The 27,278-nt window shown below is 39.7% G+C and overlaps 1 protein-coding gene across 2 annotated transcripts in view; it reads right to left on the bottom strand.

Annotated features, from left to right (window-relative positions):
- The window catches only part of HECTD2 (HECT domain E3 ubiquitin protein ligase 2), a 54,701-nt gene extending 30,071 nt beyond the window's left edge, over nt 1-24,630 (bottom strand). The window contains exons 1-4 of one of the 2 annotated variants that reach the window (XM_087824439.1): nt 24,475-24,630; nt 14,049-14,178; nt 1,050-1,188; nt 250-352 (exon numbers count right to left, since the gene is read on the bottom strand). In XM_087824439.1, coding sequence (XP_087680565.1) covers nt 250-352; nt 1,050-1,188; nt 14,049-14,178; nt 24,475-24,630 — 528 coding nt within the window. Of the gene's footprint in view, nt 1-249; nt 371-1,049; nt 1,189-5,326; nt 5,505-14,048; nt 14,179-24,474 lie in introns of those variants that run through there. The other variant, XM_016220824.2, reaches the window with a different exon arrangement.
- Nucleotides 24,631-27,278: the final 2,648 nt, after the last annotated feature.

The raw sequence follows: 27,278 nt of genomic DNA, 5'->3' as shown, positions 1-27,278 counted from the left end.
TAAGAATTTTAATAACATTTCTTAAAACAAAGAATGGAGTCAAATATTAACATTTAGTACAAATACAATCTATCTTTAAGATATCACTTAAAAAATAATTATTTGTGATACAACTAATTTCAGAAATTAATACATGTATGTTATTTTAAACAGTTGCTTAAGTCAATATTGGGCAGAAAAGAGCTAAATTTATCATCTTCTATTTGAAAATTTAAAATGAAAAATAAAATGTGTTTTATGGATTATTACCTTAAATGCAGCATTTAGTTCTGGGAAAGAATCAAATGTTGTTAGATAAAAATCATGTACTGTTTTCCAATCTCCTGATGACTTAGCTTTTTCTAGATCTTCCCTAAAATGAAAACATACACTAACCATAATAGAAGGAAATATTATTCAGATAACAGCATTATTTCTTTACAAATAAATGTCATCATACATGCAATTTGAAATACTGACGCTACATACAGAAATATGTTCCAGTTAATGTAAATATGGCTTATGGATGTGTAATTCTTAGATTCAGATATTAATCCAGCTTCAACCTTCCCATTTACTTGCTTTTAAAAAAGCTCATTCTTGACATGCTCCTTACAATTAACACTCTTTCCTTCACTTCAGAGCCAAACTTCTTGAGAGATCTTGTTTACATTCTGTCTCTCCTTTCTCATTATGCCTTAGTCCTTCAAGTATCCAGTTGGATTCTTTAGTAGTGACATAGCTTTTATAGTTCATGTGTCACACAGTAGATAAAACCTAAATTTTTAAAAAGGAAACATTCTACTATTTTGTCACCACCTTTTTCTCCTGCTTTGCTTGCTTTGATTCCTATTTCTTACTTAGTGTTTTGCTGCAGCATTATCTACCCCAACCTGTTACTTATACATTTGTTTTCACCACTCGAGACATCTAGTCTTTTGTGTCTTCACTCTTGACTAATACCTTATAATGATCCACAAGTCCAGCTTCTCACACAAAATATCAAATTATATAAAGTACTGACATGCAGATGACTGTATGTCTACATATAATAGTGAGCTGCAACTTACTGAAAGTCTTTCATAGTTTTAGGCTGGGTAGGAAGGGCAGGTTCTGGAGGAACTGGGGCCTTCATTTCAGATGATAACGCATCTGTAGAGATACGCTGTTTTTGTCTAACATCAAGGCAAATTGGGGGTAGGTCTTTCACTGTGAAGTATAAAAAAGCATTCAGTGTAATTAATCAATATAATTAAGCATAAAGTTTTTCCAAATTATAAAATGCCAGGCTAACATAACATGAACAGAAAAACAGATGAGTTGTTTGTATTGCATTCACCTTGGGGTCATGTGACAGAAAAACCTACCATAGTGAAGGGCATTTACAGGAGGATCTGTTCTCCCCACCCCAACTTCACCTTCAACAGATATTAGGCTGTATCTTACATTACAGGTTACCTATAGATGTAAAACAGAGTTTCTTTCCCTTGCTCTTTCCCCAAAAGTTGTCTTTCAGGGAATAGTTCAGTGAGATTCAGTGTTTTAAATGTTTATTAGCTCTTTGAATATGCCCAAATCATTTATTTGCATTCTCAGCAATTCTTTATTGGGGTTTTAGCATTTTCTTATCAATTTGCATGACATTTTTAGTATTTTTACTTTTTGTTTGCAAATATTTGCCAGTTCATTGTTTGTCTCTTTGTTGTACTTCATAACCTTTAATTAGAAAATAAACATACAGAAATCTTATAAAACAAATGTATGGCTTAAATATTTATTTATTATAAGGCAAACACCTTTGAAACCACTAACCAGCCAAGGAATAGTGTTACCAGCCCCTCCTCCTTGCTCCAACTACCCATATGTTGGATAGACTCTGCCTATTTCAATTTTAATTTCTTCAAATTCTTTTTTATATCTTTTCTTTTTAAACATTTCCACCTTTTTATCTCGTAGTTCCTTTAAGGCATAATTTGTTACGTTTGTTTACTTTTGTGTTCCTACTAGTTTATTTTTAAAATATTTCTAATTCTTTCTTTTATTGTCATGTCATTTCTGAGTTTTCACAATTCTATGTTCTTTCAAAGGTGATATTTTCTTAATGAATTTTAGCTCATCCTGAAATAGGGTTTTATCTATTTTTGTGGATATGTGTTTCCGATGTGCTCTCATTGTTCGAGTGGCTGTTATTGTTTCTTATTCTCTTTTTCAGTACAATAAAATTTTATAATTAAAAATTATAGATTTTCCCTGGCCAGTGTGGCTCACTTGGTTAGGCATCTTCCTGTGTACCAGGAGGCTGCCTGTTGGATTCCCAGTCAAGGGCGCATGCCCAGGTTGAGGGCTGGATCCCCAGTAGGGGGCGCAAAGGAGGCAGCTGATCCATGCTACACTCGCACACTGCGTTTCTCTTCCTCCCCCTTCCTCTCTCGTTAAAAACCAATAAACTATTCCTTTTAAAACATTATAGAATTTGATTTTGCTCCCTTTCTTTTGTCAATATTATTTGAAATTAGTTTTCCCAAACTTTTAAAAGGAGGTGTAGCTCCCTTTTTTGTTGTTTTTACATGGAACTCTGATACATAGTAGCTTGCTTTCTGGGATTTCCAGGCCCTGTTTCTCTCCTCTACTTCTCATTCAGGTATCCTCATTCCTTAATCTCTGCTGTTCCAGTGTTGCTCAGATTAATCATATTTAATCTCAGTATGAGGCCCTGCCCTGGAAGGGGGCTCTAGTTAGTCAGTTTTGAGAATTCACAGGGGTTACATGCTCCCTTCAGATTTAGCATAAGCCCTCTCTGCATTCACCTGCTCTTGGCAGAAGCCCTCCCAGTTTCAGCCTTTGTTTTCAAATTGGTCTCCTGAGCTCTGCAATGAATACCTATTGCTTATTTTACAGCTCTCCTGTTCTCAGGTCCTTGGAACAGCCCTGATGCTTCCTTCTGCTTACACCTGCCCAGAAGTTAACACCATGGAGATCTTATAGTTTTGGTGATTTGCCTTGCTATAGTCCTTTTAGATCATTTATATGTAATTATGGATATGTTAGAGCTTAAGTCATTTTATTTTTTGTTTTCTCTTACTTTTCCTGCCTTCCTGTGGGTTACCTGAACACTTTTTAGAACCATTTTGGTTTATCTGCAGTGTTTCTGAAAAACTGCTCCAGATATTGCATTATATACACATAACTTATCATAGTCTACTGGTGTCATTTTACCAGTTGAAATCATCCTTCCTTCTACATACCTCCTTTACAGTTTTATAATGTGTGTTTCCACTGTTAACGTAGAAAATACAAAAGGAAAGGGAAAGTCAATTGTATTTACCTATTTTTTGCTTATCTTGTTCCTGTTTCTTGATGTTTCAAGGTTCCTACTTTTATTGTTTCCTTTCTGTTTAGAGAACCTCTTGATGCATTGTTTTAGAATAGGTCTACTGGCAACAAATTCTTAGTTTTCTTTCATCTGAGAATGTCTTGATTTCCCCTCCATGCCTGAAAAAAATTTTTGCCAGGTACAGGATTCTTGTGGGTTGGCAGTTCTTTCAGCCACTTCCTTCTAGCCTCCATGGTTACTGATGAGAACTCTGTTATCTGAATGATTTTCCGCGCGCGCGTGCGTGTGTGTGTGTGTGTGTGTGTGTGTAAGGTGTCATGTTTCTCTGGATGTTGTTCAACACTTTTTTTTTTTGGTCTTTAGTTTTCAGAGATTTAATTTGGTCTTTAGTTTTCAGAGATTTAATTTGGTCTTTAGTTTTCAGAGATTTAATTGTATGTCCTGATGTTGATTTCTTTGGGTTTATCCTGTGCAGAGTTTGCTCAGCTTCTTGAACTTATAGGTTTATGTCTCTTGGAAAAATGTAGGAAACTTTCAGTCATTTCTTTGAGTGACTTTTTAGCCTACTCTCTTTTTTCTCTCCTTCCAAGACTCTAATGACAAGAATGTAACATCTTTTGTTATAGTCCCATGGGTCTCAGAGTGATTCATTTTTTTCTTTCCAGTCTATTTTCTTGCTGTTGTTCAGTCTGGGTAATTTCCATTGCACTATATTCCAGTTCATTAATTCCTGTCCTCTAATGGTGCTTGTTGAGTACATACTCTAAGCACTTTACATTGGTTATTATATTTTCTCAGGTATTAATACTTCCAAACCAATAGAATAGATTAATATCTTAGAGACTCTAAATTCTACAGTAAGAAAATGTATATATCTAGAATTTAATTCTACTCTAATATAATCAGGATATATTTTCAAGTGAGCAAATATAGCCGTATCAATCATCACAGCAGTAACATAACTATTCAGTCTTCCTTTCTTATCTGCTCTCCCAAACAAACATCTATCCTTAGGGTCTATCATTGACTTCAATAGACTAAGATACATTTCATTAGTGTTAGGGCACATATTAAATTTCGTATTAGAAGGTAGTACAGAGATGCCAATTTCTTATACTCAGCAGCAGTGGTTTTCAAACTTTACTATATAATACAATCACCCGGAGAGCTTGTTAAAACAGACTATTAGGCCCTCCCTCAAAGTTTGTGATTCAGTAGATCTACGTTGGGGCCCCAGAATTTGCATTTCCAACATGTTCTCAGATGCTGCTGATACTGCTGGTCTGAGGATCACACACTGAGAAACACTGTTCATCAGCTTTAGGAAAGCAATGATGCTGACAATATAAAACATAATTAAATTTCTTTCATTCAGCTCTATAATTGGTCTTTATATATACCCTTTATTAAATATGGAGATACTCAATTTCTAGTAATTTGTACTTTAAGCACAAATTGGACAGAAATTCAGCAAGTAAAATTAGATATCTTTATAAATGGGAAAAAAATAGATAAATAGTCTCCACTCTCCAACATCAACCACTTTTGCTACTATTATCTTTTGAGGCTCCTCTGTAGTTTCTCTTCCTCTTCTCCAGACTTATCCTTTCCAATCCCTTCCCACATACACTTTTCCCAACCTGGCTATAAACACCCACAATTAGGTACAAACAGACTCATTCAAATATAAATTAACCTATTCATTCACAGAGCATACATACACATTTTCATACCCACTCATTCTTATTAATACCATGCTGAGGTGGAAGAGTGCAGTTTAATTAGGAAGAGAACTGGATTTTGGCAAAGCCTGAGAGTGGTGAGATTCTTATATAGGAGAACCAGTAATGCTAAGGCCAAGAGGAAGGACTACAGGACGAGGTTAGAACCAGAGGCCCAGATGGGATTTATTTTTAGTTCAGCAGGTAACTTGGACTGAAGAGTAATGTAAAATGTTAGCGTACTATGTTAATGGAAATTGAGTCAGAAATAAAAGCAGCCTCCTTTGCTTACATTAGTGAATGAGCCAAACTACAGGATGTGACATTCAGCTATTAAGAAAGGAGGAATAACAGCTCACAGCTGCTCTAATGTTCCTGAATATCAAGGCATTGTTTCCCGAGACAGGCTTTCAGCGTGTTCTCCCAGATGGTCATTAAAATCTAATTCAAAAGAGAAAATCAGTAACTGTGGTGATGAGAGATTAATTAAATCTCAAACTGATATTATAAATAGAACACAAAAGTCTTTGTTCTATCATATGCAGCTTTTTCTGCACTGTAGAATATTGTAATACACTGAAAAAGGCCAAAATACATTTATCAGTGAAAGCCTGTCATTTGGGTTTTCATTCAGCAAATACTTGAGAACGCTCTGTGCTAAAAGGATAAGCAGTAATCATTTCCCCTTTCTTTTAATAGTGTTGCCAATTTTAGTTGGTTGCTTAGAAACATTAAGTAAAACACTTGAAGCCACTGCAAGAAGAGTCAGAATTATGGTGGGGGCTGGCAGTATATGTTAAAAAATGTAAAGATCATAATACAACTATATAAGGGTGTGAGATTACCAGGCAAATTTTGCCAGCTCAGTGTTTTCAAGGCACTATAATGGGCTGACTCTGGTTGAAATCTAGTAATGTGTAGCTTTCCATAACTGGAGCCACCAAAACAAAGATGGACATTTGAAATTGGCCACATGATTAGAAGATGGAAGGCTGTTTCTGGCCAGCCAGCACAGATGGCAACAGCAGCGTCAGAGGTAAACAGGACTCTCCATGGAGGCTGGATGTTCGGTAGGAGGAACCTGGGCCTGGGTTCCTTATCCTCCTACTGCTGGAGAGGAAACGCTGATATAAAAGGTTTGCTGCTGCTGGTGACACATTTGCAAAATGCTATACCCTCAGTCTCATCTCAAGTAATTTGTAATTAAATAAATAATAAGTAATTAAAAAGAGCACCAGCCTTGGGAGTAAGGACTAGGTCCTACTGCTGGACAGTTACTAACTTTCATAATCTTAGACAAATCATTGAAAGTCCTTAGGCCTTGGTTTTGACCTTATAAAATGAAAGAGATGGCCTAAATCAGTGCTTCCCAAAGTTCCAGAGAACTTCAAGGGCCACCTTAGAAGTGGTGCTGTGCGGTACGGACGTGTTCACTCAGAGCAGCTCAGCTTTTCTCTGCTTAATGTAATGATGCTCTAAGAAAATTTTTGCTTTTAAAAACGTGTTTTCCTATGAAAATAACAAAAATAGGTTTGAAAACCACTGGTTTAATCATTTCTAACTTCCATCTCTACAGCTATTTAAGGACAGAATGGATAGGGCTTATTATATGAACATACATTTTATCTATCCATTCATCAGTTGGTGAACATTTAGTTTGCTCCACTTTTTGGCTATTATGAATAATGCAGCTATGAACATTCATGTACAAGTTTTGTGTAGACATATGTTTTCATTTCTCTTGGGTATATACCTGGGGGTAGAATTGCTGGGTTATATGAAAACTTTATGCTTAACATTTGAGGAAGGGCCAGACCATCTCTAAAGGGGCTACACCATTTCACCTTCCCAACAGCAGTGTACTAGAGCTCCAGTTTCTTCAGACTCACCATTTGTTATAATTCATTTTTTTATTATGGCCATCCTAGTGAGAGTGAAGTGGTATCTCACTGAGGTTTTGATTTGCATTTCCCTGATGGCTAATGTTGGAGGTGCTTACTGGTCATTTGTATGTCTTTGGAAAATGTCTATTCCAGACCCTTCGTCCATTTTTCAATTAGGTATCTGCCTTTCTGTTATTGAGTTGTAACAAATTTTTATATATTCTAGATACCAGTCCCTTTTCAAATTCGTGATTTCTACAAATTTTCTCCCATTCTTTGGGATGTCTTCACTTTCTTAACAGTATCCTTTGCAGCACAAGTTTAGAATTTTTATTGTCAGTCTTCCAGGTAAAAATAGTTTGCCAAGAGCAGCAACTTCAGCCTGCATCTTTTTTTTTTTCTTAATCCTCACTAGAGGATATTTTCTCCGTTGCTTTTCAGAGAGTAGAAGGGAGGGAAGGAGGGGGGAGAGGGAAAAGAGGGGGGAGGGAGAGAGGGAGAGAGAGAAAAACCGATGTGAGACACATCGACTGGTTGCCTCCTGCACATGCCTGACCAGGGCAGGGAGCAAACCTGCAACCCAGGTACGTGCCCTTGACCTGGAATCCAAATCATGACCCTTCAGTGCAAGGGCTGATGTTCTAACCACTGAGCAACACTGGCCAGAGCCCCACTTTCTCTTTTGTAAATGAGTAAATGAAGGCTCATGAGAGCTAAGTTTGTCTCAGGTCACAATGACGGTTCCTGGGAATAGTTGGTTCAGTACTTTGGTACTGCTTTTGACTACTTCAGTAGTGGCAGGGAGTTGAAGCAGGGAGAGACCAGAGTGGATTAGTCATAACAGGTGGTGTTTAAATCACTCTATAGGATGACTTTTCTGAACATTTGGAAAGAAAAATAAAATTGAGGTGGGAGAAAGGAAGGAAGAGGGGGACAAAACTCTGACTCATAGGACGTTAGCCATCAGAGCCAAATAAAGCAGTACATTCATTGGTTTTTAGAGATGTACTTTTTACTAAGCTAAATGATGTGTGTGTGTAAAGCCACAACAAAAGCATAGGTGAAATGTTCTTGTACGAGTCTAGTTATAAAAATATCCAAAGTCCTTTTCATAGAAGGTTATCTCTAATGGAATAGATACCTTAAACTGGGCATAACTTTGAGAGTTTATTATAGCTTTGAGATGGGTTTGACATTCCAACAGGGCAAACTGGCCAGAAACCCAGAAAAAGTGTCTCCTATATATTTCCTCACTGAGTAAATCAGATTCCATGTATCATGGGAGCTGGATTCTGGAGATACACAAATGAATTCAACACTCAAGTAGACTGTAAATGCATTTACTCTTGGACCCAACAACCCCACTTCTAGGAATATCCTATAGATACACCTATATATAAACAAAATGACTTATGTATAGCGTCATTCATTGTGGCATTGTTTACAATAGCAAAAGAATGAACACAACTTTTTTTTTTAAATTAAAAAGAACAACAAGTCTTTATTGGTTTCAGAGAGAGGAAGGGAGAGGGAGAGAAACATCCATGATGAGAATCATTGATCAGCTGCCTCCTGCACGACCCCTACTGGGGATGGAGCCTGCAACCTGGGCATGTGCCCTGACTGGGAATCGAACCACGATCTCCTGGGCCATGCTCAACCCCTGAGCCATGCCGGTCAGGCACAACTCATTTCTTTTAATAGTATCTTATTAAATAAATTATAATATGTCCAATATAATGCAGTATGATTGTAAAAAAGAATCAGGAAGCTTGTTATGTACTGATATGGAAAGATATCCAGAATATAGTAACTAAAAAAACAAGGTGCTGGACAATGTGTATGTGACCTTTCCTTTAAGAAAAGGTGAAAAATGAGAATGTACATTTATATGTTTTCATTTGCATTAAAAAAACAATGCAAAAGACAACAGGGAAGGGGTGAAAGTGAGACATCTGAAACATACTTATTTTTATAGTTTTGATTTTTGAAACACATAAATGTGTTTCCTATTAAAAAATTAACGTTAATTTTTATAAAAAATAAAAAGGGTAGCCCTTTCCCTCTCCAAAAGAAAAGCTTAGGGAGCTTACAGACCAGTAAAGAGATAGATAAGTAAACAACTAATACATAAACAGCAAAGTATTCTAAGTTCTTGATAGATACACCTCTCCCATAGGCATGGCTAAGCAAGGCCAAGTGCAAGGTACTCACTCTGATCTAGGGAAGGATCTTAAGAGATTTAGTCCAAAATCAGCACATTCTCCAAAGAAACCTGGAGATGGGGTCATTTGAGGCCTTGGACAGGAATCTGAAAGCCAACTACTGCAAGTCCTTTTCTCTCCCTAGATGGCAAGTCCTGTGCTGGGTTTCTTCTAACAGCTTGTTTCCCCATCTGCCCCTTAAGTTGCTCATGGAGAAACTGAAAACTCTGTGGTACTTCACCTGCGAACAGATCCCAGGCCCACATACACAGATCCAATCACTATTTGAGCCAAAGACCACTCTGTTCTCCCTTGGCTATTCCAGAGTGGCAGAGGTCACGGGATGCATGTCCCGGGGGTGTGAAAACTGCACCATTCTTCGCGTCACGGCAGGGCTCTTCTAGAGCAAACTCATGAAAATGGACTAAGCTGGGAGAGGAACAGGGCCCCTGGGGTGACTGTCAGAGTTCATGTCTACTCTCTACTGAATTACCAGGAGTGCAAAGATATTTTAAAAGGTTTGGGGAGAGATTGCTTCATTTCTTTTAAAGGTGGTCTGTGCTGTGTAAAGAAGTTTTAAATAAGTCTGAAAGGGGCATAATAACTTTAGAAAGGAGGATACAAAAGAGTAAGAATGTAGTGCTACCCCCGCCCCCATTACTTATCATTATCATGTATATTGCTTCTCTGAAGATGCATCATCCCGGCAGCTGCTATAGTAGGTAAAACTCCTACACTGCATGGATCTTAAAAAGGACAGCCAACTCCCCAGGCATACCAAGTCACGTGCTCCACAGGGGGGGAAGGCATCCCTCAGCTGCTAGGCAAGCCCACGCCAGGCTTTCGCAGCTTCTCTAATACCACGTGAAGATCAGACGGGGAGACAAGCTGTTAGAGAATACCCGGCATAGGTCCTGCTATCAGAGAAGAGGGAGGAAAAACCGTACCAACTGCCAAGAATGATGCGTCGTTGACAAAATCTTATTGGCAAGTAAGAGAGGCTTCCCAGAAGATCAAGGAATTATAAACATGCTTATACTTGGAAGACAGTCTAATTCCGATTCATTAAAAGAATTCTTTCTGCAGCAGCCCTGACATATAAACTCCATGTCACACCTGAACTCAGGTGGCATCCAGACAGAAGAGCTAGAAGTGAGCACTAGGAGGTCCAGTAAGGGAAAGGAAGTCTGCTAAGAGGTCTATTCCTCTAGACTGGTGTATACAAATACTCCAGTTTCAGTTGGGGCTGAGTCTGGACTCCACAAGACTGGCACAGATGAGAGGGAAGCAGACACGTGGTGGGAGCTCAAGTAAGTGGACCATTTTGAGAGTTAGTACATCCACCAAGGAGGAGGAAGACAAGTTATGGGTTCCAAGATCAAGATACTGGTACAGACAGAATATATTATAGGATTCAGTGTGGAATCGAAGGCTAAAGACTCTGAACAAACAGTCCAAATGAAGGTTATGACTGCATCCCTTCTGACTCCTTATCATCATTCATAGCAGACATTTCAATGCTCTTAAGGCTACTCACCATCTGTTGTGGGCTGAGCTGTGTCTGCCAAAAAGATATACTGAAGTCCTAAACTCCAGGACTCATGAATGTGACCTTATTAGGAAATAGGGTCTTTGTAGACATAACTAACTTAAGATGAGGTTGTACTGGGTTTGGGTGAGCCCTAATCCAATGACTGGTGTTCTTATAAGAAGAAGGAATTTTGGACACAGTAAGACATACAGGGGAGAGTGAATGCCTTGTGAAGACAGAGGCAGAGATCAGAGTGAGGCATCTAAAAGCCAAGGGATACCAAGGACTGCTGGCAGCCAGCAGAAGCTGGGAGAGGGGCATGGAACAGATTCTCCCTCAGAACGTTCAAGAAGAACTAATCCTGCCAACACCTGGTTTCAGATTTCCAGCTTCCAGAACCAGGAGACAATAAAGTTCTGTTGTTTCAAGCCACACGTTTGTGGTACCTTGTTATGGCGGCCCTAGGAAACTAATACACCCTCCAAGGAGACTACTGAATTTTCAAGGCCAGAAGCAGTGAGTTTCCTGCCTCCAACTCCTACTCCTACTCCTCCCTCTGTTCCACAGTCTGAGTATGAAGTGCCCTTCTCTCCTTACTGGAGCCAACATCTCAGCCCGATGCGTGTATTCTTCCCTGGCCTCATCTTCACACCACTTCTCTATCTGTTCATTTTATTATTGTGTTCCTGCTGCAGCTTTAATCTCTCCCTCTGTGTTAGATCTTCTCCCTTGATGATACTACTCTGCAAGGTTCCACCATTCTCTTCTTTTCAGCTCAAGCCACTCCAGAGGCAGCCTGCATTGTCCCTACATCCGCCTCGCTAACCTACCCCTAACTTCCTGCAAGCTGAATTCTCATACCACCCTACTCAGCTGTTCTCTTAAGTCACGAATGAATGCATTAACTCACAGATCCTTGTCTTTGTCTCAGTGCTTACTCATCCTGTCCTCTTAGGAATGACACTCTTGACCAAATCCTCCTCTTGAAATTTTCGTTTCCCTGGATTTCCAAGTCACAGAACAACCTGGTTCTCTTCTCTCCTTCAGGGCTCACTTCGCTTTCTCTCACCAGCTCTCCTTTACCGCTGGCATTATCCAGCAGGCCTTCTGTTCTCATTCCCTTTTCCTCTGCCACTCATTAGCTTTGTAAATTCATACAGGGCCAGTCACTTAAAACTCTCTGTGCCTTTAATTTCCTTACCCTTAAAATGGGGAAGTAATTTCTACCTCAGGCTCATTCTTTAAATTTATTTCTCTAATGGTATCACAGTTGTAGGTTTGTTTTGTTTTGTTGTGGTTTGGGGGACTGTGGCCTAAGGGCACTAGTGCCTCGTTGAGGACTGAGGTGATGGAAGAAGTGTGCCTGTATGTGTGTGTAAGTAAAGAAAGACGTTACCAAAGGTGAAGGTGATAAATGAGGTAATGGAAGTACTAACCTGAAAGCGTGTTGAATAGGTCCAGCACTGACTTGGAGTGTAACAGAACACCTGTGCAGAAGTAACTGATGCCATGTGCAGTTTATGGCCACAGTCAGTTTACCAGAAACTATGTCCTTAAACACTTCCAGGTTTGCTTTGTTCTGTTTGGGTGTGAGGAACATTTAAACCTTTGCAGATTTGTGTTGCCTTGTTACAGAGCAAGGGACACTTAAAATTATGCAAGTAATGTACATTTCCTGTGATAAAACAATATAGAATTGTATATAGAAACAGAATATACTAATAAAATACATCCAGTCCTACTTTCCTGAGGAAGCCATTAATAAAATGGTTTCTTTTACCTTTCTATATACTCAAAAAAGTAAAAAAGGTTCGCTTACACTTGAAAAAAGAGAAAAAAGAAAAAAATTGTAATCATATTCCACCAATTAGTGTGTAACTTGCATTTTTCATTTTACAGTGTGTTGTGGGCATTTCTCCTTGAATACTTTAGATACATATCACATTTTTCTTGATAGAGGCATAGTATTTACAATTTGGATTACCATAATTTAGTTAACCCATTCACTTAGATTGCTTTAAATATAACTATTATAAATAATGTAGCCTTTCTATATTTTTTGTACCTGTTATTTCCTTAAAATAAATTCCTAGAAATGGAATTACTGAGTCAGTGACTTTATGACTATTTAAAAATTTGAGTATATGTCCATAATTTGCCCTCTAGAAAGGTTTTATCAATTTTCAAGCCCTCCAATTCATAAAAGTGCCAATTTTCACACTCTTTAGATAGTTGTGCGGATCTAAATCCTTTCATTCTCTGCAAATGAGTTGGGAAATGTGAACTCCTTGTTTTAGTTTGTACTTCTTTAAATACCGGTGAGACTGAGCATCCTTTCACCTGGGTATTAATTGTTCATATTTCCTGCTTTGTTTGGTCTGTTCACTCCCTTTGCCTTTTTTTCCAGTGGAATGTTCACTTCACACATCTGTTCATGTTCTTTATGAGTCAAGGATATGTTTTTCACTGACTGAGATGCTTAAACTTTATGACTTTTAAAATTCCTATAGAAGTTTTGAAACTTATGATTTTTGAAACTTACGAAGTTTATTTTGAAAACAATTTTCCATGTTTTCTTCTAGTACTTTTATAGTTGTTTTAAAAATCTAAAGTTATTACTTTCAACAGCTTATCCAGTAGGCCTAATTTCGTTTTTTTAAAAAAATTTAATACCGTTTGTGCACAATATTCTTTACTGATCTATTTCCAGCTATTTAGCTACCTTGCTGGTAATGTTATCACCAGTACAGCTCTATAATACTATATGGTACTTTGGAGGAATGAGCTCCCTAATTTTTTTCTTACATCCTCCCATTTATTCTTAGATCAAATTGAGCATAATTTTCTTAAAGTTTCCCCAAAAAAACTATTGAAAAATTTATTAAACATAGAGAGCAAACTGGGTATACGTGACATCACTATAATATTTATGTTAAGTTTTTCCATTCACACCATCTGTTAGTCTTTTGATAAAGCTTTATAGTTTTCCTCATATAGGTTTTTCTTTCTTTTAGGTTTATTTCTAAGTATTTAATATATTTTACGTCAAGTCTTCTAATTGGTTACTGCTCAAATAAAGGAAATCTATTGAGTTTTTATATATTTGCATTGTGTCTGGCTTCCTAACCAAACTTTTGTATTATTCATAAGTTTTGTATTTCACTCTCTTACTCTACATAACAATCACTTAAAAATAATGATTTTGCTCCTTTCTGTAAATATTTACATGGTTTATTTCTTTTTCTCATTGTATTAACTTACTAGACCTACCAGAACAATGCTGGATAATTAAACTCTACTTTTTCAATAGTTTGAAAGTATACTTTCAGCCAAGATATACAGATTATGTGCATACTTCGAAGAATTATAATTACATCATTTGTTTGTTTACTTTACCATTCTTGATGTTAGGGAAAGCAAGGTGTGTAGGTGAACTTATGTTTTCAGCCGCTTCTTTCTTCTGGCTGACAGTTGAAATAGAACTGCTGAAAGGGGAAATTTGGCCTTTGGATCCTCTGTCCAAACCCTAAAAACAGAAAAGGTAACATTGCAGCATAATTCCTACTAGCTATATTTAAATTATTTTATTGCAGAAATCATAAACATTTATAATAGAGATTTTAATCTGATGATAGATAAAACATGTATATAACATTGACGTACTTTTGCTAGGATTAAATTGTTTTAGGTATAAAATGAAAATAGTCATTATCATCTAACTGCTTACAAATTAATACAGTTTGGAAATGGGGATAATAATAGTACTTTCCTCACAGGGTTACTGTGAGGTTTAACTGAGATAATGCTTATAAAATAATTAGCAGAGCTCTCTGTACAAAGTACACACTCCTTTCATGTTAAATGCTATTTTAGCTTTGTATTTAGATAATACTGTTTTTCTGACCTCCACAAATATTATCAATATTAACATGCATGTGATACTTCACAGGTCAATTCATTGAAGGTTTTCTTGTCTTTTGATGCAATTTTAAAAGTTCAAGTAAAAAGATAAACCCTTTAGAGTTCATTTCTTTCTAAGCACTGTGATTGTACTTTGGGTGGACTAGAATTTAAAAAAAATAGTGCTAAGCACTTAGGCATCCTTAGGTACAGGTAACAAATCAATCTTCCTATAGCATAGAATCTATTCATTAACACACTTTCCACAAAATAACTTTAAAATTCATAAGGTATAATTAATCTGTATATAATTATAAATAAAATCATATTATATGACCACTGCAATATTCAGCTATAGAGCTACCTCAGGGCATATTCTCAGCTCTTTCCAGAGTACAGTATATTCTAACTTCCAGATGCTAACAGAAAACAGTAGTTAACCTCTTAACATCCACTTCTTTACTGTTAGTGTAGTTTCTTTGGTTTCATAGGAGACAGTTTTTCATCTCCTCCTTCCCCATTCACCAGCTTGATTTCCATTTACCTTTTTAGAATCAGTTCATGTGCCATGTAGCAAAAACATTTACCCTCACAAAATGTCACTTTCCCACATTTCCCACTCTCTTACAGACAGGTAGAGAAATCTGGTTAATTCTAATAGGGCACGAGTAGAAATGACTTTTGGGGACCAGGAAGTACTACTGCATTTAAGGCATAAAGGTAGGCAAAGCTCCTCTCTCTCTTCCTCCACTATGACAACTGTGGAGGATACAAGTTGAGATATTAGAGCATCCATTGGCTTGGGTCTCTGAGTGACTACGTGGAGCAGAGACACTCTGACCAATGTTAGATTATACCATTAACAATAAATATTTAACGTTTTCAAACATGAATTTGGGGGCTACTTTGTAAATACAGCAGGAGCTATTCTATCATAACTTCTCTGCAAGCTTTTTCTAGTGGTCGCTATTTCCACAAAAAAAATCAACCACTCTTTTTTTTTAATATATCTTTATTGATTTCAGAGAGAGGAAAGGAGAGTGAGAGAGAGAGATAGAAACATCAATGATGAGAGAGTCAATGATCGGCTGCCTCCTGCACGCCCCCAACTGGGGATCGAGCCCGCAACCCGGGCATGGGCCATGACCAGGAATCGAACCCTGATTGCCTGGATCCTAGGTCAATGCTCAACCACTGAGCCACGCCTGGCTGAGCTCAACCACTCTTATTTATGCTTGTAATTTACTTAAATTATCACACTGAAGTTATCACTGTTCTCATACTGGTCCTTCATGCTGGACTAGAAATTCCTTATTCATTCCAGGGCTTGACATCCAATGAATCTTGTACATAGATCCTGTACTTTAAAGTAAATTTATTGTTTTTTTTTTTTAAAAAAGAGATTAGTATAAAAAAGAACCAGAAAAAATAAATTTCAAATACTATACACAGAGAATTAAAAAAAGTTTCTAGAATTAAGAGATTTTTAGAAATTAGTTATTTAACTCCTCTTTTTTATAAGACGAGGAAACTGTAATTGTCTGAGACTCACCTAAAGTCACAGCTGCCAAGCAACAGAGATGTGATGGACATGAAACAAGAACTTGAGAAATATGTCCATGAGGAAAATACCATATGCAATTTTTGTGTGTGTGACATCTTAGGCTGTTCAGAGAATTTGTTATTTTTTGTTAGCTTTACTTGTTTTTGTTTGCTTCTTGGCTAGATTCAGGCTCAGTGAAATCTGAGTTAATATTTCTGTGTGAGGATTAGCCTACATGATCCAGCCTATAGAAGTTAAATATACTGCCTATTTGAAATACAGTAGTCTTCTAATAGATTTTAGTTATCAATCTGAAGTTTCAGAATCATAGACAATATCTTCTAGGATCTTGTACAGAACCTATTACACAATGGGTGCTCAATAGGTGATTATTCCTGTGATGAAAACATACTAAAACAAGTCATTTATTGAGTACTTGGTACATGCCTAATAGTGAGATATGTATTTACACCCATTTTAACAATGAGGAAATTAAAGAACCATGCCAAACCCACAGAGCTGGTAAGTGGGAATTCAGAGTCTAGTGTGAATGACCTTGACATCTGTACTCTTAAACAACTAAATCTCAGTCTTATTGTGTAACTATCACACATTAAGGGTTCATCATGTATTGTTGCTGTGTTACACATACCACCTGTTTTCGCAACAACCTTTGTGGCTGACATTATTTTCTTTACTTCTATAGCTATATCCTGAATGAACTTTAACAGCATTAGAAGCAACTTACCTAATTAGAGGAAATAAACAGAAGCAGAAAAACTAATTGTACTTTAGGGAAACCTATGATGTCCTAGCAATTAGGAAAGACTCAATGTTTTATTTTTCTTCCCCTTCCTCTACTCCTTCTTCATAAAAGGAGGTCCCAAAGAGCATTGCTTATTAGTTTACCTGTGGAATCTCCAAATAATAAAAAATAACAAGTAACTGATTCAATCAGCAAAGCCACTTAACAACTATCGGTTCTATAGTAGATGATGTAGCTTCTTCCCAGAAGATTTATGGAAGGGGAGAAAGGTCAGTGGCTGGAAGGTATAAAGGTTTGAGGGAAGATACACAGCTGCCAAATACAATGCTTGCAATGTTATCCCCATAGCATCCCTGCTATTTGTGCAGGAATGGCCATGGATTGGAACAGAAAGGCACTCAACTGAAAGGTACCATCTGTAGGCCGCGTACTAGGTGGCCTGGCATAAAGGATACTTTACTTCCTAGGATGTCAATTAGAGGAAGTGTTTCTAAATTTTAGATGGAGAAACATGGAAAAAAGTTACCAAGAGTGAGAGAATAGCAAGAGGCACAGAGACCAGCCCATTTTTGTTCCTGTTTGCTTTCTAGTTCTAATCTACATGCATCATTCCATTAAATCTCATTTTTCTGAAAGAATGCATAAATGGCCTGATTTTCTGTTCCTTGTAATCAAAAAAGCTTAAACAACATGAAATAAAATCCTTGGTCCAGTAAGTCTCCTGTTTGTAAGGTGACTGTGCTCTTGGTACTTTATACTTGAGATGACATGAAATTAATCAAGCATAGTTTCATAGGCTGACAGTGCACTACAGATTAATAAAAGCAACCTTCACAATAGCAGTTGCTCCACACTGGCTTGCACAAGAGAAATCTTACACATAACCTAAGACTTTCATGAGGAGAAACAGGGCAGAATGTTGTGCAGCAGTAAACTGATTAACTAAAAATTAGAGAACCAAATCAAGAAGTTATTGGGTATTAATAGGACATCAAACTTCAGACTAAATTAAAGGCTGGAGAACATTAGTTTACAAGTCTTCTAAGAATTGTATCTACTAGAGTATTACATGTGACTTCCTGGGAGTTTGGAAGTGTTATCTGTAAGTCCCACAGAAGGAGAGCACTACAGATGAAGTCCTGGAACGTGGCAAGTCCACAAATATGGGCTGGATGTGTTGAAGAATAGATAGTAGCAGGATACCCAACCAGCTGTTGTAGATTGAAGATAGGTACAAACAAGGAACATGGGGGAAAAAACACTTGAATTCACTGAGGAAAAAACTCAAAATATTTAACCCTGGCATAATAAATAATAGACTCAACTCTCTAAGCAAAGCCTGGCCCAACATATACTCTTAGGAAAAAAGAACAATTATTATTCTGATTCACAGTTTCCCTGCATTGTTTTGGAAGAAGGGATTTGCTGTAAAGGTAAGAAATTTAACTATGATATAGAATACTCTATAGACAAAGAATAAAAGGTGTCTGGATGAATAAAAACTGAGTTTCCTGCTTTGATACTTTCTGATACATATATAGGGACAATGTCAATCGGAACACTTTTGGCCACACCTCACTGAAATTTATTTTTCAAATCTAAAGACGAATATTTCAGCAATAGGTTAATTGCTTCCCTTTCAATGAGTCCAGGGACTATCTATATGCACAGAAAAACTACTTTATAAAAGAGTAGGCCCTGGCCAGGTAGCTCGGTTGGTTAGAGTGTCATCCCCATATGACAAGGTTGAGAGGGTGGGTTCAATTCCAGATCAAGGCATGTACAAGAATTAACCAATGAACGCATAAATTAGTGGAACAGCAAATCGATGTTTCTCTCTCTCTCTCCCTCTAAAATCAATTAAAAAAAAAAAGTGAATGGCTTCCTGAGATACTGAGCAAAGCTTGGTGAAAGATTGGTGAAAAATTATATATTTATATGTTTTAAGATAAAAAAGCATTTAAGATACTCTGTCTTACCAACTTTTAAAATAAACTGACCTAAACTACCAGTTGGGGCCACATCAGATGAGAAACCTGTACCGTATTTAGAGTCTATAAAGGAGACAATTTTAGGCCCTGTTACTGGGTCAAGTTATTTTTTCTTTCTTGTATGTGTTTTCACAGTTTCCTATTAGGATGCTGAGATATAAAATCAGAAGTGCTAACTTTGTTCTACATCCTTCTAGTAAGATGTGAAAAGTTAGCTACTTTCAAGGTGAGAACTTCCCTCCTAAAAAAAACAAACCAGCCCAAGTGGAACTGCTTTCTTTAGGTGATATAAACCACATCTTTCACAGGAAACTAGGAAATAAGGATGTGGATTCTGAAACAAAATTTTGACACCAAAAAAATCACAATTGATCTTATAGATAACTGAAAATTAAGCTGACTTAATATAAAATAAATGTTGGTCCTGAAACTCAGAAATTTCAGGACTTATCAGGAAGGCAAGGTGGCATGGGAGATCTTATTCACTTAATTTACAACATAAGAAAAGAAGAAACTGCATCAGATTATCAATATGCGGTAATATACTTCTACAACGTGTGATTTGATGCAGTCACAATTCCTCAACCAATTTCTTTAATAAAAACATCTGGATCAAAACCAGGATAATTTGAAATATAGCTTTCTTTAACGACTAGGCTCAAACTTCAGACTGATTTCAATCCAACTGAATTAAGAGGCACTGTCATTTATTACATTCATTCTTCCCCAAATTACAAAATGTCACCAAGTTACAAATACCAACTTAGGAACAACTAGTTATCCATATAAGGCTTAGGAGTCTAACATTTCTGCAATGCAAGAAGGGATCCTTCACACATTATAATACTAGGGGGAAAAACAGAAAAAGCAGGGAAGTATACATATATATTTTTGTAATACTTGTGGTTTACTAAATTGCTTAAAACACCCTCTCCTCTATAACTTTCATTCTTTGCCATGTCTCACCTCTTGTTCGGAACGGATTTTCCATATATGAGATTGTCCCAGACACCTAGATGGGCATAGTTTATGGAAGGTTACACATACTCATGTTATTTGTTGTGGTGTTGGCTGGGTTGCCTTTTTATATATTTTTCTCTAAGACAACTCATTTGGAAACTCTAGAATCTTTTCTCTTTATTAAGCTTCCTTCTCTCTCATTCTTGCTATCTAGCTAGGTTCCACATCAAGTGGATTCTTCCATCCCTACACTTTATCACAGGGCCGCCATCCTAGTGGATGTACCCATCAATTCAGGAAAGGTCTACAAAGCGCCTTCCTTCACACTCTTCCTCCTCCCTCCTAAGTCTAAGTACCGCCAGTCGCTACCACTGATTTCATTACGTTGTTCCTTTAAGAAACTCCAATGGCTTCCCACTAACCACAGGAAAAAAATGTCCAAATTTCTCTGCCTAGTGATCTGGTCCAGCCCCCATGCAGTCCTACTAACCTCCCACACATTCCCAGCATGCTTCCTTTGGGCTGCTTTATCACTCCCCAGTTCTTCCCTTTATGCCTTGTTCATGTTGCTTTCCCCACTTAATTTCTTTTTCCACTTTCTTTCACCCATCCAAGTCAGCCAGCTTAAATAACTACCTTTATTTCAAGGCCTTTCTGCACAGTTCTACACACATTGATTTCCTCTCTCTGATCTCCTAGAGTGCGAACCGTTTCTATGGCTTATTGTGGCTTTTACACACTGCTTTGCTTTGTGATGTTTTCCTGTGTTAGCCCTACCTACCCTGAGGCTGGAACCTTTTTTGAAAAACAAAACAAAAACAAAAAGTCCCTTATCTTTGTGTTTTCTGTAACATCTACCCAGAAGCTAAGCATAATAGATATTCAATAACTGGTAGTTAAATTTTGGCACAGCGGCTCCACAGCCCATCTATGTACACCTGACACAACATACACAGACTTGTTCATAACACCGACTTCCTTTCAAAGTCTCTCCACACCCCTTAGCTTTCCCTCAAACTCTTCCCCTCACCTTCCACCTACTTGACCCGTCTCCTGGCCTTCATTGTGGGCCAGCTTCCCTTTAAAATCCAAAGCAGGTTTCCTCCATTTCCCTTAACCTCCTGACCTAAGTAAAACTGGGCTCGTTCTTGAACCCCGCTTCATTCATTCCTTGCTGCCCTATCCCTTGGGAAACCTCGCTTTCATTTCCCTGACGCAAATGTTGAAGTAGACAAACTCACCCTCACCTGTCACTATTATTTTTGCTCCTCCTCTGACCATTTTCTCCTTCCCGTTCACCATTTTTTTTAACTTCTATATTACATTAGCAACTAATCTACAATATTCTGCTCCACTCTAAGCTGTCAGCCGCGGTATTCAATATTCACATCATCTGACCCTCATTCCCATGCACTACTTCAGAGTCCGCATTCTCAACTCTGTGGACTTGCATCATCTCTCTCCAGCCGAAAGGCCAAGGCCGGACCCAAACACTGACAGTCCTCTGGGGGCTCTATCTCCACCTCTCGGCCATCTCTAACTAGAAAAGCTTTAACTGCTGTTTCTCTCCATTCCCCCACCACACCTGATTTCTGCGTGCCTCCATACCTTTCACTAGTCCATTTTAAATGCTGCTCCCTAAACTATGTAGATTTGGGGCAGCCTGGTTAAAATACAGATTCCATAGAGCTGCTAATTCAGTACATAGAGTGTCAATTTTCAATCTTAGCAACACCTGGGAATTTTTTTTTTTTTTAATGCCTGAGCCTTATGCCCAGAAATTGGCATAATTGGCTTGCATTTGGGCCTGGGCAAATATGGCTTTAAAAGTTCCCCTAGGTGATTCTATTGTGTATCAAAGGTTGAAAAAATGGTGCTCTAGAATTAGATCTGTAAATTAGGAATTTAATATGCTACCAAGGTAACTCTGTGGTCCATCAGATTTAAGATCATTGCGTTAGGTACTTCCTGGCTAGAATGGACTTCCTTCACACTTTGGTGATCTTAGGATCAATCGCTTTAGATCTCCTCTTTCCAGCACCGTCAGTCCCACCCCTGCACCTGTGTTTAATCTTCCAGGATATAGTCCCAACTCTTCAGGCTTAATTAGGGTCATCATAACCTGGCCTTCTACTCATTTTAGGGAGCTATCCCTCTAAATTATTTCCAAACTTTCATAAAAACATGATACATTAATTTCTGGAAAAAAGCCAGTACTGCAGGGCTATATTATTTGAGTCATAAACTTAATCTATATACAGCTGTTAACTTGGGGTACAAAGGAAGAATCACTAACATGGCTCAAAGAAAAAAATTACTAATGGCAATCAGATTCCTAAGCAAACCTCCAGAAACTCTATTTAATCCATGTGAAGGCTGAAAACACCCAAACTGACACTAGCGGTCCCTCCTTACCCCACACCAAGGCCCCCCCTCACCTACTGGTGAACTCGGTTATCAGCCCGGCTCTCCTGGCTCCCTTGTCCTCCAGAGGACCAAGCACATATTTTCTTGACTTAGGCTTTTCACTGCTATAACTCAGAATTCCAGCTCTAGAAATCTCTCTTTGACACACACACATCATCATCATCATCATCATCATCATCAAAGTTCTTCATCTTCCCCTTGCTCTTCTAACATGTGCTGCAAAACCTGAGAAAAAGCCCTTTTCCCACCTGTTATAATTCAGAACGTTGGTGCTAATAACAAACCTGTTGATTCAGAGAGCCATAAATTCTGAATGTCATTTAAAAAAAAGAGAAGAAAACAACAACAAACACGCTACCATCCCTGGAAGACCTTATAAGGCACCCGACATTGCCTTCAGAATCTCAAGTTTTTCTAATTCATTCTCATTTTCTCCTAATTTAACCTATGGCTTTTCAAGGCTTAAGTCAAGATTTTAAAAAACTTCTTGAACCCTTCTGTTTGACTAGAACTACAAGTCCATAATCCTTTATTCACACTTCCAAAATCCTGTAAGCACTTGAAACTGAAAGGCTTTGTAACTCATTTGGTGACAAAACATGGACCTAACTCAGCTCTTTGACAATCCAACCTGATCTGAACTGATATTAAGCTATTTATAATCTGACTTCACTTCATGTAGTGTGAACACATATATTTCACTGAAGAGCTATTAATATGCTTGATTACAGAGAACTAGCCAGGACCCCACTGTGGATATTACATATCTGTACTGAACTGCCTTTCTAAAATCTGAAAAACTCTGAGTTCCAAAGCCTCAAGGGTTTCAAATAACAGTCTATAGACCTATGTCCACACTGTATTAATTTCTCCAAGTTTTTATTCTAAACCTTCAATTTTTCAGTTACACTGAGATATATAAATGTTTTGGGAGGGTGCTCACTTGAGGACCTAAACCCATTCATATAACTGTTTCTGAAAGCACATGCATTCATTGTTCTAAACAACTAAGTTAGAAGAGCTACTGTGGAAACACTATTTGCAAGTTAAGAACTCCCTACATCAGCTCCAAAAGCCTGGGGTAACAGAAGGGACTGCTTTTGCCAGCAGATGGGTGACACATTCCTTCAAAGCATTTCCCAAAGTAATTCCTAATCCTATTCCAATTTACCCATCAACTGTACCTATATTTTAAAATGTCATTTTATTACTGTCCACTGTGCCGCACTGATTTAACATAAAGTGCTCGTTCTAACAACTTCCAGTTATCACAGTCCTTATTTTTGAAAAATCTACTAAATCAAAACATTATTCCTAATACTTTAAAGGAGAATGAGTTATTTTGGTAAGTTTTTAGCCACTTACGAGGGAGGTTTTAAGAAATGAATTGCAAGTAGGAATAAAGAAAATGTATCATGCTCTCTAAACTTTTACTGTTTTGTCACTGGCAGCTGCATAACAAGTGATGGTCTTGAAATGTACCGAAGCAAACTCTCAGAAAGCATTTAAATATTACTTCAAATAAAAATGTCAAAAATAAGAGGTTAATTTTGTGTGTGTGCTCCAAAGTAACCAGTCATATCCACCATTAAAAAGAGGGCGATTACATCATCTGGCAAAATGTAGTTTGAAGCCTGAAAGCGCTCATCAAATAATCCTTAAGAAAATCCAGCTGGGAAATCATCCCTGTCAAAGCTTGGACAACTTGAGTTTAAATAAAAAGGTTAAAGCCTCCCCACCTTCCATCACATGCCTGTACCACATGAAAAATAAAACCATCGCCGAGGCATCTACCTTCCCAGTACCCTGACAGCAGCGGGAAGGTCACAATTAAGTGGAAACTCGCCGCGGAGCCGGCTCAACCTGAAGGAGAAGGAAAGAGAAGCGAAGCGGAGGGAAGATCTCCGCTCCCCAAAGGCAGGCAGGCGGGCAGCTCGGCGGAGACCCACCCGCGCCTGCCAGGCACCTTATCCGCATCCCACAGACAATGCCGACCCCGCGATGCCCGTCATCTCCTGAGAGAAGATGCACCCCCGAACCAGATGATAACCGAAAGCAGCCCGGGCCCGGGCACCCGGTTTCCCGAGGGTGGAAGGTGCAGCGGGCGAGTGATCGCGGCTTCCCACGAGGCACAGCTCTCTCATTTCGGCCCCAGGAAGGGCGACCTGGGCGCCCCCCGCCCTCCCTCCCGAAGCCCGCCGTCGGGGCGGCCGGCGGCCCCCGCCCGGCACATACCGCAGTCGCGCCGGCGCCCGCCGACACGATGGGCGGCAGCTTCTCGCGCTCCGGCTCCTTCCCTTTTCTCTCCTCGGGCGCGGCCGCGGCCGCCGCCACCGCCACCGCCACCGTCGGCGGCGCGGCGGGCGAGGGCACCCGAGCCGCCTCACTCATGTCGGGCCGGGCGGCGGGAGCGCCAGGCGGCGGCGGCGGCCAGGCTGCGGCTGGGGCTGGGGCCGGCGCTGCTGCCGCCGCGACCGCGAGAGGGCTCTGGGCCGCCGCTTCCACCCGCAGCCGCCGCGCCGCCCCCGCCGCTCCGGCCCGCGCGCGAGCACGGCCGCCCCGCCCCGCCGCCGCCTCCGCGCGCGCCCGGCAGCCGCCGCGGCCGCCCGCCGCCCCCTCGGCTCCGCGCTCGGCGCTCGGGGGTCTGGGGCGCGGGCCTCGCCACCCTCGCCCACCCCGAGGGCCCGGGGCGGGGGCGCGCAGCCCGGGCCGGGCCGCCATGTTCTTTGCGGTCTGTGGGGAGGCGGCGAGGAGGGTCGATACTGGAGGGTCGAGACTCCGACCGGGTCGGAGAGCGCCCCGGGGCGCCCGCGGGGCGGGGCGGGGCGAGGTGGCAGCCACCCCTGCGCGGGCCGCGGGGCTGGGGCCTTTTCTTCCCCAGCGCCCACCGGGCTGCCGCTGCGCGTGCCCGCCCCCGAGGAGAGCCTGGGTCCCAGCCCGCACATCCTCAGGAGCAGCCTTTCCTTTCCCTGTCGGCCGACCCCTTCCAGGTGCCCGGAGGGCCCCAGCCACAAAGGGAAAGCCTGGGGCAGGGGCAGTGAGACGCCGTGGGCTCCGCCTCCCCGCCGCGGGCCCGCCGCCCCGCATCCCGTTCTTCCCGAAGCCCTTGGGGTGCCAAGTCCGCCTCTCCCTTCCTTTCCCACGCGCCCACAGCTTGCGCTCCGCGCATCCCTTCGCTGCCTCCTATCCCTTCCGTGTTCTTTCCTTTTATAAGTTACAGATGGACAGACCAAACTCTGCTGCGTAATCCTTAATGTCAGATCATTAACATGGGTAAGAAGTTTAAAACTGAAGGGGAAAGCTTTTAATCATGAAATTAAAACCACCCCCACCCCCACCCCCACGCCAATTTCCTTCGCCTTCGCGTCGCCCCTGCTTTCCCTTCTCCCAGACTGTAGGAGGGGCGGAGACACCTGCTGGTCGCCGGGAAGGGAAGGAAGATTGCGCCGCATCCCTATTAAAAAGAGAGAATTTCTAGACATTCAAGCCTTCAGGTTTTTAGGTTGTGGCTTTGTTATTTGATTCGAGGTTGAGTGAATTTTCAGATCAAGGGTACCCACACCCAAATATAAGAACCCAAAAGACCCCTGAAACAAACCGAGGGATGATGTTTATCTCCTGTTTGACACAATTCAGTTATTAGCATAGCTAAGTACCAGTTACAGTGCAGCATGAGATGAGGTTGCCTGTTTTTGAAACCCAGAATTTGTAACAAGCAGATCTGAAGCAAACAATCTGATGAATATAATAACTTGTATTCAAGGTTACCTTATAAATTCTGACTTTTATTTATAAAAAAAAAGGCTTTCTAGTTGTAATATAGTTGCTGTCACCACCTATTTAAATGTTAATTGGCAAAGGTCTGAAGTAAGTTACCATACAGTCAGCAAAAAGTATTTCATTGCTAATTAGCCTTGGAGGGAAATTATGTATACATGCATTACTTTGAAGTATGCTCCTTACAATTAAAAAAAAATTCTTTTCCAGGAATTTCCTTCTTTCTTAAACCTCTGAAATACTCATCCCATACAGAGAAACGTACAATTATTTCATACTTAGCAGGTCAGTATGCTGATCTTTTGGTACAACAATAACTCAAATGCTATTTTATAAACGGAAGTTTTTATTTTAACTACAATTTAAGATATTTTGTGCTGCCAAGCTAGGTTGATAGAATACCACGGGGAAAAGTATTCCTTTCCTATTGTTTTCAACTAGATTAAGTAATTTGTGATCTAAATGTTTGGATGAGAACTGCATGCCTTATGCTTCCTCTTTTCATGTGCGAGACTAAATAAAAGTGTGGCTGTCTGTACATGTAGTCACATTCAATAGAAAAAAAATGCTTAAATATTGGCAAAACAAGGCAAGTCAGAAATTTTAATTTCTGCTACTGCATCAGAATAGCTAATCCATTTTTGAACAAGTACAATCATGGGTTACATACCAAAAATAAGTAACTTGTTGATGTTTTCTCCTACTTCCTATTAAGTATATTGCTCTCAGTGCACCACCCCACCCCTCCTTCATATCCTTGCACTCCAGGGTGGGCATTGGAGGGTGGGAAGGGGCCTCTGGAAAGCTGCAGTGATCTTTCAAAGCAAAACTCTGAAAGCCCTAGTTTAGCATTCACTTGAATTCTTTACAAAAAAACCATTATCTTAATTAGAATCAATTGTGTGCATGTGTGTGTGTTTTCTTTCTGCTGCCAGAGCATGTTGCACGTACATTTATGCAGCTATTACATTCCATCTTAGTTATTTGTTACAACCCGAGAGGTCAAGGCTTAGAGAGGAAGAGCTGTGTTTAATTACTCCTTGAATCCGCAGGCATAGTGCGCTATCTGGAGTGTGCCGTTGAGGAGGCACCTGATAAGCTCAGAATAACTGAAATAAGATGTTTTCTTGATGTGGCTTGTCTGGGTCTCTGAAGGCAGTTTCCAAGAAGAGTTACAAAGATGCTTCAAGTGATGGGCTGCACTCATCCAGGTGATTGGTCTGGTTTTTGTTACCTTTGTGCAGCCTGAAATGAGGTGCTAC

The sequence above is a fragment of the Miniopterus natalensis genome, chromosome 14 (genome assembly GCF_054644295.1).
Source record: "Miniopterus natalensis isolate mMinNat1 chromosome 14, mMinNat1.hap1, whole genome shotgun sequence".
NCBI lineage: Eukaryota > Metazoa > Chordata > Mammalia > Chiroptera > Miniopteridae > Miniopterus > Miniopterus natalensis.
The sequence above is the reverse complement of the archived record's forward strand: the minus strand, read 5'-3'. Positions and strand labels throughout refer to the sequence as shown.